Source organism: Merops nubicus, unplaced genomic scaffold (assembly GCF_000691845.1).
Source record: "Merops nubicus isolate BGI_N331 unplaced genomic scaffold, ASM69184v1 scaffold3883, whole genome shotgun sequence".
NCBI lineage: Eukaryota > Metazoa > Chordata > Aves > Coraciiformes > Meropidae > Merops > Merops nubicus.
Window position 1 is genome coordinate 3,206 of NW_008596779.1, and position 13,729 is coordinate 16,934.

The 13,729-nt window shown below is 41.5% G+C and overlaps 1 protein-coding gene across 1 annotated transcript in view; it reads right to left on the minus strand.

The window, feature by feature from the left end:
• Positions 1-272: 272 nt before the first annotated feature.
• LOC103769289 (dedicator of cytokinesis protein 1) overlaps positions 273-13,729 on the minus strand; it is a gene marked incomplete at both ends in the record, with an annotated part of 24,348 nt that continues 10,891 nt past the window's right edge. Inside the window, 11 exons of the mRNA XM_008936471.1 lie at positions 273-502; positions 955-1,058; positions 2,644-2,716; positions 4,095-4,193; positions 4,484-4,608; positions 6,206-6,331; positions 8,433-8,512; positions 11,532-11,604; positions 11,923-12,058; positions 12,482-12,563; positions 13,138-13,295. Of these exons, the coding sequence (XP_008934719.1) occupies positions 273-502; positions 955-1,058; positions 2,644-2,716; positions 4,095-4,193; positions 4,484-4,608; positions 6,206-6,331; positions 8,433-8,512; positions 11,532-11,604; positions 11,923-12,058; positions 12,482-12,563; positions 13,138-13,295 (1,286 nt within the window). The remainder of the gene's footprint in view (positions 503-954; positions 1,059-2,643; positions 2,717-4,094; positions 4,194-4,483; positions 4,609-6,205; positions 6,332-8,432; positions 8,513-11,531; positions 11,605-11,922; positions 12,059-12,481; positions 12,564-13,137; positions 13,296-13,729) is intronic.

The following is a 13,729-nucleotide window of genomic DNA, read 5'->3' on the forward strand; positions in this document are numbered from 1 at the left end:
CACAGAGAAGTGAAATGCCACAGAGGCTGTTTCCAGTGTACCTCAGTATAAAAGTCTCAGTTATACAGCAAACAATATTCCTCTTTCCATTTAACTCAGGATTCTTCCCTTTTCTTAGAAACATACTGGAAAGCAAAGCCCACAGGCAGAGAAGAGGGCTGGATAACACATTCAGTAAATGCTTTTGCTGCATCCAGACCATTTAATCCAAGACTATGTGTCAGAGAGGAAGGGAGGGTGGAGAAGGCTGGAGTGGGGTCATATGTACTGACTGTTCTGCCATGAGGAACAAAAACTCCAGCATTTCTATGAACTTACCATTCTGGGTAAGTTTTGTTGAACAAACTAGAGTAGAAATCTGGAAAGAGTCTTTGCTGATGGTGCAGCTTCCAAGGTTTTGCATGCTCTTCCCTGTTGCAGAGTGGCCTTTTTCCTCCAGTTCTATTTTAGTGGAGGGCAAACTTAAATATGTTGAGGCATCCTCCAGCTTCTTTGCTTCTGCCTGCAGTGGGGTTTTAAATACAACACGAAACATTTTGAAAGTATCTAGTAAAAAAACCTTAGTGATAAATGTTATTTACACCAGATTTAATTAGGTTTGCTCCAGAATCTGAGCTATCCAATGGTTCAACAACAGTAATTTAAAAATAAACCGTCTACAGATTAGAGCCAAGATGTGATACTTGAAAGGCTATAAAAGTAACTTTTCCCAGCCATGAAAACCCACATAAAACTCAATAACACGTGTCTTTGAAATTAAAACATCCCCAGCAAAACATATTCAAGGTTTAACAATCAATCTGCCACACACAAATTGCACAGTACCTGATATTTAGTCATTTGATCAAACAGAATAGCCTGTAACACTTTTTCTGTGCAAGTCAGTAACAGCAATTCCCTAAAATCCAGCCAGCTGAATTACTGTGGAAAAACTGAAGCATCTCAAAAGTCTACCTTGTAAACTATAAGGTCATGTTCTCCATCTCTCAGAGTTGTTCCATCATATCTCATGAGCTTCACAAATGCTAGGGCAAATATCTTCTCAGATTTATCTTTGGCTGCAACAAAAAAACAAAAGCACAATGTAAGTAACTGATACTTAAATAGACAGTCCACCTAAAACTCAAAAAGCATGGATAACATGTAAATGAATGACCATAGCAAAGACTCTCAGGTGGACAAGACAGTGATCCTAATGTGGTCAATGGTCATGGAGACACCTGCACCCCTGGAGGTGTTCAGGACCAGGCTGGATGGGGCTCTGAGCAACCTGCTCTAGTGGGAGGTGTCCCTGCCCATGGGAGCTGGAACTAGATGATCTTTAAGATCCCTTCCAACCCAAACCATGCTATCATTCTAAGAAATTAGATGTCTTCTAAATGCAAGATAGAACCAAAAAATGCAGAATAAATGCATAGTCATCTGACTACATCAACAGGAACTAGATGCTTAATATTGGTATATTCTGTCTGTTCTTTTAGAAAGCTGGATTAAGGCAGCTTTCAAAACACAAATCAGAAAATTGATGCATTTATAAAGGTTCAGGTATTAGGAGTTAGAAGAATAGAAGTGTTTGCTACCTAGAATAAAGATTTGAAGGCCAGCATTGAGAATCTCAGCAGGGCTCCACCATTTGCAGGTGAAACATTAGAAATAAAACAGGAACTGGATCCATAACCACAAAGTGCCCATGTTTGAGAGCTGACCCACTCTACAACCAACAAGAGAGCAGTTTGCTCCCATTGTTCAAAACATCCATTATTAAAGATGAAGTAAAAGCAAAGCAACAGGGCAAGCAGAAATCACAAAGTCAGGAAATAAAACCAAAAGGAAAGTGTAATCAACCTGAGACTGATTGCAGGGAGGCTGTGAGAAAGCCCCACAGCCCTGAAGTCATGGCCCCTAATATTTAAACCATGGCCAACCTAAATTTGAATCATCCTAAAAATATTTTTCACTCAATTTGCAGTGCAGAATCAAATTCTGACAGGAATAACATTGATTTTTTTGGCACATTCTTTACATTAACAAGCATCATTCTCTAAGTAAAGCTTTTATTAATGATCTATTTACAAAATATACAGCTTCAGTTAAATAACCACTCTGAGGACGTTACACAGACATGGAGACATGGAGACCACTGTAAATACTAAAAGTGGACATGAGCTGGTTGATGCTTTTGTCTAGATTTGAAAAGGTTTTCCTGCCAAGAGAGCCAGCCCCTGTAACCACTACATGGAATGAACATCATCACAACCAAGGCAAATCCCCAAACTTCCCTACAAAGCAACTGCTGACAGATGGAAGATGTCTAGTGTCTCCATCTGACCAACAGCTCAAAGCATCTCATCTGCCAGCAACATTACATTGAAGTTGAGGACAACCACAAGCTCTCAAGTATCTTTTAGACCCAAAATCACTTAAAAAAAACCCACAAGTCATTCTGAGAACCAGAAACCAAAGTTTCTGAATAGCTACATCTTCAATTCCTGATGCTAAGCTTCCTGTAAGCCCTTTTTACATTCCCCACAGTAAAAGTGATGACAACAGTCAATTAAGATGAGGAATATTATGCCTGTTTCAGAAGATTTTGGCACCAGACACTGCCAAGAACCATAATGGAAAGGCTGAGTTGCTACTCACAGTCCTGTGATGACCTGTGGCGGAACGTGAAGCGTAAGTGGCTGCGGTTCACATCTTCAATGGGGATTGCAACCTGCACGTGTGGGGAGAGGACAGAGAAAGAGAAGTCAGTGCAGCACCTTCCAACACTGCACTGCTACCAAATCCATCTAGACATCTTGCAACGACACGCTTACTGCTTTTAGAAAGGTTCATGCCAAATACCAGTTTCATTTGGCCATAGAAGGCATCGAAAGGTCACAGATTCTTCATGGAAACCTAGCACCAAGACTGAGGTGCCAATTCTTACACCAAGGTAGAGAGAAGGAACTAAGGGAGCCTGTTCAGCTACCTGATAAGATCTGCAAATTCAGATGTTGGGCTGTAACCCCAAACCTCCCCCCCTTCCACTCCCTCCAGCTCAGGAATGAGTCCCTCTTGAGTTGGGCTGGTAGAGTTGAACTCCATTATCAACAGCAGCAAAGAAAAAACTCTTAATTACCCATTTACTTGTACTACTAGTGTATCTCTGATCCACACGATGTAAGCAATGGGCAGAGATGTAACCAATGCTCTTCTCCCCCAGAATTTTTCCCAGAGCCAGTGTATTTTTTAATCACACCCCCATTTAGGCTCCCCAACACCAGTCGAGGTTTCTGCCATCCCCTGGCAGCCACTCTCTGCCTACAGATCCAAGAGCAGCTTTGGACTTCATACAGCAGTGTAGAGAGCAGCTTTCAGTCCCTTCTCAGTACACATCTGCTGCTCCCACTGACAACAGCTAGACAGAAGATATTTTATTACAGAGGAGGCTGGGGTTAGCTTTATAACATTTTAGCTTAAATGTCAAGTTTTGATATTACCCAAGCAAATTCAGCAAGCTCAAAGCACAACCCACCAGATCCCAAAACACTGATGAGTCCAACACCATGGCAATTATGTTTTAACCTTAATATCCTCTTTCTCTACATCAGCTTCACAGAAGTGTGAACCCTTCATAGACAGAAGCTATTTTATAAAGCTAACCCCAGCCTCCTCTGTAATAACATTTTAGCTTAAATGTCAAGTTTTGATATTACCCAAGCAAATTCAGCAAGCTCAAAGCACAACCCGCCAGATCCCAAAACACTGATGAGTCCAACACCATGGCAATTATGTTTTAACCTTAATATCCTCTTTCTCTACATCAGCTTCACAGAAGTGTGAACCCTTCATAAGCAGATGTTGGAGTGTCCCTATAACAGTTGTCTCAACCAAAAGGATGAAATAAAAGTTATTGCATGCAATACAAATCCAATCTATTTTCCAGCAGCCTCTGAAACCCCTCCTTAGCTGAGCTGTTCTTTTTGTCCTGCTAAACACCCTCACAAGCATTGAATTTCCCTAGCTTTGTTTCTCAAGGCTTTCCCCTGCAGCCTCTATTGATTGCATATTAACCCCCAGAGAGGAAGGCACTGTGGCAGTTTAGATACCTTTACAGTCTCAAACCAGCGAGGCTGCTTCACTTGGTAATATATTACTGACTTGTACTCTGAGATGGCTTCATCACCAGCACCAGGAAAAATAACGCTCTTGAAAACACAAACAGAAGAGAAAAATGTTCATGTCCATCTTAAACTCCCATTTTTTCCTTCAAATAACCAAAACCCATCAGTGAAGTAGGTTAAAATAAGACAGAATGGCTCATGCTCAGAGTTTCTCATAAAACCAGTATCAAAGTGCATGCACTGACAAGATGTATTGAGTTAGGACAAAGGACAAAGTTTTGTTGTACAGAAGGATGTTAGTTGAAAACTATATAGATGTTCAAAAGGCTTAAACATATCAAAATCAAAACACCAGACGTTAAATACTTCAATACCTCTAATCTTTTGCCATCTTCATCATACACAGATACTGTCACTTCCACGTTCTTTGCTGTTGTTTTACTGCCCTTGTCAAAATCTCCCTGCACCAAGGTTACGTAGATGTCATTCCGAACATCCCCTGGAAGGAAAAGCCAAGGACAAAGCTCTCAGCCATTTTCACAGTACCCCTATTGATGTGTGAAACCACAAATACATAGAAACCATGACCACCCAATTGAGTAGCAGCAACCATCCAGACACAAGGCAACATCTCCAAGCCAAGGTATCTTGAACATCCCACACCAGTACTACTGAAAACAGCCACTGAGCTCCCATTGTGCTAAGACTTCTGAAGTCTGAGCTAACAGACAGTGAAGCAAGTGGAATCTAACAAACCAACAAAACATCAAATGTTATTTCCAGACTGAAAGAATATCATATTATGGAATTGTTTCAGTTGGAAGAGACCTTCAAGATCAAGTCTGACTGCTAAGTCAGCACTGCCAGGTCACCACTACAACCTGAAGGATTCTATGATTCTATGATCAAGTCTGACTGCTAAGTCAGCACTGCCAGGTCACCACTAAACCCGCCAGACCCTTCCCCAGCTTCACTGCCCTTCTTTGGACACTCCAGCACCTTAATATCCTTCTTGTACCAAGAAAAAACTTTAAAAACACCTCAGTTCCACTCTTAGGGTTTGGGGTTGGTTGGTTTTGTTGGACTTTTTGTCTACACAACTTCTTTCGTTATTAATTTGAACAGATGAGTTTCAACAGTCATTAATTTATCCCATATGCAGATATTTTGCAATTCAAAAAAATATTTAACTGCCTACATAGGTCTGATGAACCTATCAGGAAGCTGTTTGATGGTTTTGGTGGCTTGGGGGTTGCAGGGGAGGGCTGTATTTGCTTTGTCTTAAAATGCTCTTCCACTACAACCTAATTTTGGAGATGAACTCAGGAAACAGCAGTTTTCCAAACATTTCATGAGGCAGATGGTTTATGTGCCAACATAAGACCACAACAGACTGAGGCACTTTCACCACACTGGATATACAGTAGAACACCTGAGAAACACCCTGTTAGCATCCACAGGGAGAGCTGCCACTGAGATGGGTGCTGAAAATATCCAGTGGACCCCCCAGAGCCCATCCATCTGAAAAGGACAGGGCATATTTTCTTCTGTAGTCTGTTGCTTATGGTAATTTTTATTTTGAGAAGCACCACATTTGGGTCTTTGTTTTGTAAACACCAGAATATATCCACGGAATATATGTGTTAAAAAAGGCAGTGTGGCTTTCTTTCAAATACATTACCCAAATCTAGCACAAGCCCAAGAGACCTGCACATCTTTACAGCAAGCTGGTTCTTCTGAAAAAAATCTCTCTGGTTTGGATTCAATCACAGGAGACCCAAGTTTTACATATGCCCTTGTTAGAGAGAAAATATAAAGCACAGACTTTGTATGTGTGTTTGTCTTTGCTGGGAAAAGAGAATTTCACTGTGATATCTCTTTTTTTGGGGGTTAGATTTATTTATTGATGCAGCACACATGGCAGGTATTAAGTTGGTATTTTACATTTATTTGAAATGAGATGAAAACTTTTGATGTTCCATTGTTCCTAATGTTTTCCATACCTCAAATTCATCCTCCCCCACCCCCAAAGCTTCCATACACACAGATATCTAAAGAAGGCTAAAATATAAGACAGCAGCATTCATTTGGCTCACCAGGCATAATGATCTCAGGAAAGCCCATTTTCCGAGCCACGGCTGTTGACCTATCCACCAAGTGTGGAAACTCTTTCCTAATCTGATGAATGTCTCCTGGAAGAAGTTTCAAAGTCACCCACAAACCTGTTGTGTGAAAACCACAAATTATTAAATTGGTGAGGTTTTTTTTTTCTAGTTAAAGATTTATTTTCACACGTTCTGAAGTGTAAGAGCATCTATTCAAGTAACTGCTCTTCGTTTACAAAAGGTCTTGGTGAGGAGGAGTTCAAAACCAGACTCAAGTAGCTTCCCTCACATGGGCTTACTAGAGCCAAGAATTTTATTTACAGTCTAAAAAATTTCAAGTTAACAGGTCTCTATTCAGAAGAAAAACAAGTCAGCAAGACCATACATCATCAGCTGGTCCTACTCCTCCTCACAGAGCTGAACTCTTCCACAAAAGGTCTTGTGGAAATAAAGTTATGAAGCCATTAGCAGAACTGCCTCAAGCTTTTATCTATCCTTTGAACTTTCAGAAGTTCTTTCTAATGATCTGTTTATATTCCCGCCGAAGAAAGAATGGGCAAAGCTGATTTGAATGGAAAAAAACCCTTCAGTATTACAACCAACCAATACTGAGATGCCAACAAAGACTGTCCCAGCAGCAGATACATACCCTGAATTGATTCATCACCACCACCACCCCCGTAGGTTGTTTTTACTGCACTGAGCACAAAGAAATCTACAGCATCAGCTTTACGCAGCTGACATTTTCCTCTTCAGTAGCAGAAGAAGCCACTGAAAAGCTACTGCTTGCCAACTAACATCAGACACATTTGTTATAGGAAAAAGAAAGATAGCAAAAGTAAAAAAAAAAGCCCAAAAACAACCCCCAAGAAATCTTAACGCTTGGTAAAGTGGCAATCAATTTTAAGCATGAAATAATTACAGCAGCAATTTGCAGAAGAAAATCCTAAAATTAATATCTACGAAAAATACCCCCAAAAATAGTCTCTAAACCAAATTGTGGGTTATCCTGTTACACACACAATTAACTGTAGATTCGTTTTGTATGGATTTGGCAGCTTGCTCTGCTTTCTATTAAAGTCTCTCCTAACAGGCTAGATGCTGACTTGTTGCCAGGGCTGGTTCTAGCAGCTGCTATTTCATTAAACAGTAACTGTACCTACACTGGCTGGCTAAGCACCAACTCTTAATCCTTTTCTGCTTGCTCTGGAGCCTTTCTGAGGGCAAGAATCTGAAATGAAGCAGAAGCTGAAAAGTTTCCTCCTTTCCAATACATTCTGCCCGCAGGTGAAAAGAGGGGAGAAAAGCAGATCTCATTTTTCCTCTTTAGATAACAGATAATAGTAAAAAATTTATTTAGAGATTTGCTATTAATAAAAATGGGCAAAAAAAGGTGTATAATTTTCCTCAGGGCTGCTGTTCAAATGCTTTCTGCAAGTGATATGGATATTCACACACACTGTTGGGTGGAAACTCCACATTGGCCTCCATAACATCATATTAATCCAGCCTCCCCCAAAATACTGAAGTCAGGACAGTGGTAACTGAGTCATCACACAACTCACTAACCTGGAGGCACATCAGGGTCATGAAGTGTTGAATACCCACACAAGTAACAACCCAAACCTTGGATGCTGACTCAGTTTCACATCAGCAGAGTCTCCACTGGTTGGTGTGCATAGTTATGGGCAGTGACAGGAGCAGCCCCTAAGAGAAGGTGTCAGTGGGGCTCCATCCTCATGGAGCTCCAGCTCCATCCTCACCACCTCCGAGCTCTGGGTGCAGTGCTGCCAGGAGCAACACCCTGCTCGTCTTGAGAGGGCACCCAGTGCTGCAAGAGCAGCTGCCAAGAGGAAGAATAAGACAAAGGAAGCAAGGGAAGAGGATATTCCTTCCATGAGGAGGCCAAAGTCCCCAGCTCAAGGGCATGAGATGACTCCACGAGTCACTTCCAATCAAAGCTACAAAGATGTCCAAGCCACGGGCAGGGCAGAGAAATTCATGGAAAGCTCACAAGGGGCTGGGACAAGCAGAACCAGCCCTGAAGGATTGGGAAGAGGGGGAACAAACCATGCACACACTTTCTACCACCAAAGAGCAGTGAGCAAGTGAAGGCAAAATCCCACACCCTCGATTCCAAAGCTGAACCCATCCCCCGTGGCAAAGGAGGCGACGAGGAGTTCTGGGGAGAGTGGAGTAGAGAAAGAACAGTACCTACCCTGACCCTTGTGGTTAACTTCTTTAGCAGCAATCACTTTGTTTATAACAGTCTGAAGGAAATCATTCTCCCCTGCCACCCTGGGTGAAAAACGGGATGATATGTTCAGCTGCTTGTGTCGAATGGCGTCATCCAACGCTAGCCTGGAGGATGCACATGACGACCAACACCAGGAAACAAAGGGTCACAGAAAACCAGAAGTCACAGTAACAAGGGAACACAAAAGATCATATCATAGTTGTGACAGAGTATTTATTAGTCAACGCAAGACAAAAGGACAGGAAAGGTAACAAGAAAGACAGAGGAAGATCATTAATCAGAAGAACGTTGATCTACCGCAGAGAAGTCCAGCACACCTACGTTGTTGCTTCTCCCTTCAGGGACATGCATGAGCCCCAGGAACACTCTGTGAGGACAGGAGGATCAGCTCCCACCTCAGCATCCCCTGTGAAGCACTGAAAACCTGCACAGGCAGGTTTTTTTAACATCTACAGCAGGCTGGCCCTGCAAAACCTCCAGGGCCACTTCAGCCTACAGGTTAAGCAGCAGTGCGTATGGTCTGAAGGAAAAGCTGCTGTTAACCTCACAGATATGGCACAGAAGCAAAGTAGATCATCTCAAACATTCTGTTAACACTTGATGGATAAATGAAAAGATGGAAACTATAAACAAACAGCAGCGTGAAGTGTCATTTAAGTCATCTTGCCAAGTGCTTTTGACAGCCATTGTGTTGGTGGCTAGGGAGTGACTACAAACAAACAAAGACTGGAAACAGAATTGCATGTGGTACAACAGAAGCAAAGCATGGAATGAGAAGAAAAATGTGGCTCATATATACAGCCTAAGTCTACGTTGGAAATCATGACAGCAGTATTCATTGTGTGCTCTCACATTACTCATATTCTTTGGAATACACTCTTTCAGAAGAATGTTTTAATTTGGTAGGGGGAAAAAAATAAATAAATCATATTGTACATCTTTTCAAAAAGCTGATTTGTATACACAGAAAAAATAAATCAGTGTTAATGGAGCAGAAAACTAGATGTTCCATTAGCATCCACTTTGATACACAAAGATTCATTTTCGTTGCGTACTTCCACACTCACTAAAAAATAAACTTGCCATTGTTTACCACACAATAAACACATCACGAACACACTCCTCCCAAAGAAAAAAGCCTCTTCCCTTGAAAAATGGAGTTGTATTTCTGATTTTCCCATTCACACCCTCTACACCACTCTAAGCAACACAAAGTCCTTCCACAGGAGGTGTGCACCCGCTCAGCTCCCTGCAGCCCTACACCTGGAAACCACAAGGGCTCCCAAAATTGAGCCAGTTTCCCAAAATAAAAGTCATTTGAGGTTACATCATTTAAAGCAATTATTAAAAAACCCTCTGTATATCCATTAGTGCATTAATCAAGGAGTTCAGCTAACAGAACTCTGATTTGCCTTTTGGAACAGATGGCAGCCTAACAATTCACACAGTGGGAAAACTCAGCATTCATATTTTATGTACATTTGTCTTATTTCTCCTACCTTTCCCCAAGTCATGGAAGAAAAAAATAACACTTAGCAACTATAGATGGACCAGAATTTGCCACATTCTCTTTTGTTAATCAGCTTTTACTCCTAAAAACACTTTCTTGGCACACTGTGACAAATATTCAGGATATTAGAACAATATTTCTTAATATGATTTTGTGGCTTCAAGTCAAAACTGATATTTGCTATTACATCAAAATCATACGTCTGTACTTTAAAGGACACCAATTATTGGTTTACTATTATTGTAAAATAGTAAACTCCATGTCAGCCACCTTAGAGTCACTGTCTCCAATAGAGGATCTTATCCATTCTAAGTCCTAGAACAGAATCACAGAATGCTTTGGGTTGGAAGGGACCTTTCAAGGTCATCTGGTCCAACCCCCTGCAGGGACAGGGACATCCCCAGCTAGAGCAGGGTGCTCAGAGCCCCGGCCAACCTCACCTGGGATGGTGCCAGGGATGGGGCAGCGACCACCTCTCTGGGCAGCCTGGGCCAGGGGCTCAACCCCCTCAGAGTAAAAAATTTCTTCCTCCTCTCTAGTCTAAATCTCCCCTCTCTTAGTAAAAAAACATCCTCCCTTGTTCCTGTCACAACAGGCCCTGTTAAAAAGTCCATCCCCATCCATCTGACAGGCTCCTTGAAGTCCTCGAAGCCTGCAAGAAGGTCTCCCTGAAGCCTTCTCCTCTCCAGGCTGAACAACCCCAACTCTCTCAACCTTTCTAAGCAAGCCCAGGTCCATGCTGCAGACTGGGCTCCTTGATTCTGTGAGCCAGCCAGGGGTATGTGCAGCAGACAGATCCTCTCCCCTACCATCCAAGCAAAAGACCTCAGCTTTCTGGTTAAATTCTCATGTCAGCTGAATTCTGAGAAGATATTACAGGTGGTATTTCAAGCCACCCTTCAGATTCCAAATTTTGTTTGTATTACTGTAGCCCCTACTACAAAATAACATGTACCACAAAAAAAAGTATAAATATTATAATTTACTTAATTTTACAGAAAGCACCTGCAGTGGATGCTGGCAACACTGCTGGTCTTTATCAATCTCAGGCCCAAATTTTGTTTGTACTACTGTAGCCCCTACTAGAAAATTACATGTACCACAAAAAAAAAGTATAAATATTATAATTTATTAATTTTACAGAAATCACCTGCAGTGGATGCTGGTAACACTGCTGGTCTTTATCAATCTCAGGCAGAACTAAACCAGCAATTCACTTATTTTAAGCATTTTACCTCTTGCACATCAGCACCCTGACATCTCTAAATGAAAAGAAAATAGTGCTGCAAAATGGGAACACATGCTTTAAAGTCAAGACTTAAAATTAAGAATAAATATGAAATTCTAAAGTTTTGATGGATACTACTACTAGAATAGGAAATTATCAAGAAATATTAGTAAATATTGTTACGATGAAGTGTCACATAAATTAACTTCAGAATTTCCACACAACACTGCTTCCAGTGAGAATTTTTAAGTGTTTTGGGTTTTTTCAATGAAAGTTAAAATCTTAATCCTTCCACTTATCCTTTAAACCATTCCCCACTTACGGTTGAAAGGGGATGAAGTGCTGTTTGTCCTCATCATCAACTTTTCCATTGATTATGTCAGTAACATCCATTACTGAAAACAAAAACAGAGTGTACTGAATTAAGTGATCAGCATGGGGAGAGGGGAGCTGAGAGAACACCCTGAGTGCATGGAAGGGAAGGTGATTCTGAAGAGAGGTGAAATTATCAACATCCTCATCTGAGAGTTGTCCAATAGGTGGCAAATTCCCTCTGGCATCTGTAGCTAACAAACCCTGGCAGCTACAGTCAACTCTACAATACAGCAATCATTCTGATGATATCTGGAACAACTCTGAGTTCACACAACCCCACAGAGTTTCATACACCCAACTTTCTACTGGAGAATCTCATGTGGTCCACCCAGAGTTACCTGCTACTCCAAAAGGTCGCCGCAGCCCCGAGGTCAGTTTCCTGGTGTTGTTGTCCCTCAGCTCCATTCTGCCCACTCGTACAATCTGACAGACAAAACTGATCTTCTCTCTTTTCAGGTCTTTGCTGCCCAGGTCCTAGAAATAGTATTTTCTAGAGGTTATTTTGTAATAATTGAATTCCAAGTTCTATTTTAGTAGGCAGAAGGCTTGCTGCTTAAATTTGCCTTCGCCGTGCAAGCCTCTAGCACCAGAGGAAACAGTTCTAGGAGAAAAGGAGCTTTTGTAACAGCACTTAAACATCTTGACTTCTGTCTCAATTATTGCTTAGGAGGCCAAACGATTTCTAGCAAATTAAAACTTCAAAGAGCACCTTTGGTTCTAGCCAAGTGTTGAGAATTTTTTTAGTAGGCACTTAAACATCTCGTGAGCTTTCACCAGGAGGTAAACTGCAGAGGTAACTCCACACTGTCTGCATGCAGCTCATTCCATTCCTCAGGTATTCACAAGCTATGAAACAACTGCTTGGCCATGCCCCAGCTGAAGGAAGCAGACACTTACAGTGAACACTGCCCGGAGGTTATGCAATCTGTCTATGTCTTTGGGGAGTCCACAGCTTGACCACCGCACCAAGTAGTTCTCACTGAAAGAACAACATTTTGAGGACTTTGTTTCAATGGCTTCCTTGAAGTATAAGGATAACATCAACTTCTGAATTTACAGAAGAGTATTTTATACCCAATCTACTTACCCTACACAAAGAACTTGGGGGAGAGCTGGAATTTCCCTTTGTGTCTATCATTTATAAAAAGCAAGCAACTCCTCAGCTGTCTCACAACTTGCTTACTCCTACTTCTTGCCTTACAAAGTGTAAGGATTCCTTTAAAGGAAATGGGGGATGTAGAAATGGAACTTTCAGGTCAGTGCCAAGGCTGCTGCTAAAGGAGGGCACGGAGCCCTGCACGTGTGTTCACAGCCCAGCTAAGCTCTGCACTTGGGGAACCACAGGCATGAGGAGGAACATCATGACCCCAAAACCCACCAAGGTGAAGGCACTGCCTGATGCCATGCTGCACAGGACAATGAAATGCTGCTGCAGATGCCCCTATGCCTTTCACAGAAATCTGACTTTTCTAAGCCCTTTCAGCCTCCAAATCCACCTCACTACTGTAACTGAGTAAGCACAGATTAGGGGGTATCCTCCAGAGTACACTAACCTGATAAATTTTGATTCCAGTGGATCATACAGAGACATCAGGACTTCAGCATCTTCTCCTATTTTACAGACTACATTTTTCAAATTTACAAACAAAGCAAACGAAGGAGTGGCAGCAAACTTGGCTTGTCTGTTGATATCAATATTCTGTTTCTGAGACTGCAATTCAAGAACAGAAGAAACTTCAGCTTAACTTAACCTAACAAATATCCAACCACTATAAAACTTGCCTAAAATCTTTCAGACAGCTTTCAAAAGCTAAACAAATGGATAAAAATACACCCGACTAAAAAAAAACCCTAAAATTTGTTCTTTGCTTTGTCTGATGTTTTTTTCTGACAGGTTCAGCAATAAAACTTCCGTAAAATCTTTGAGACAGCTTTCAAAAGAAAGCTAAATAAATGGATAAAAATACACCTGACTAAAAAAAAACCCTAAAATTTGTTCTTTGCTTTGTCTGATGTTTTTTTTTCTGACAGGTTCAGCATGCCAAGAAAGACAGAGGAGAAAACTGTGTTGTTACTGCAGGTTACCCAGCCCTTGGCCTCCAGCACCCAGCAACTTCCCCCAAGTTATTTTATCTCAGCAGAATG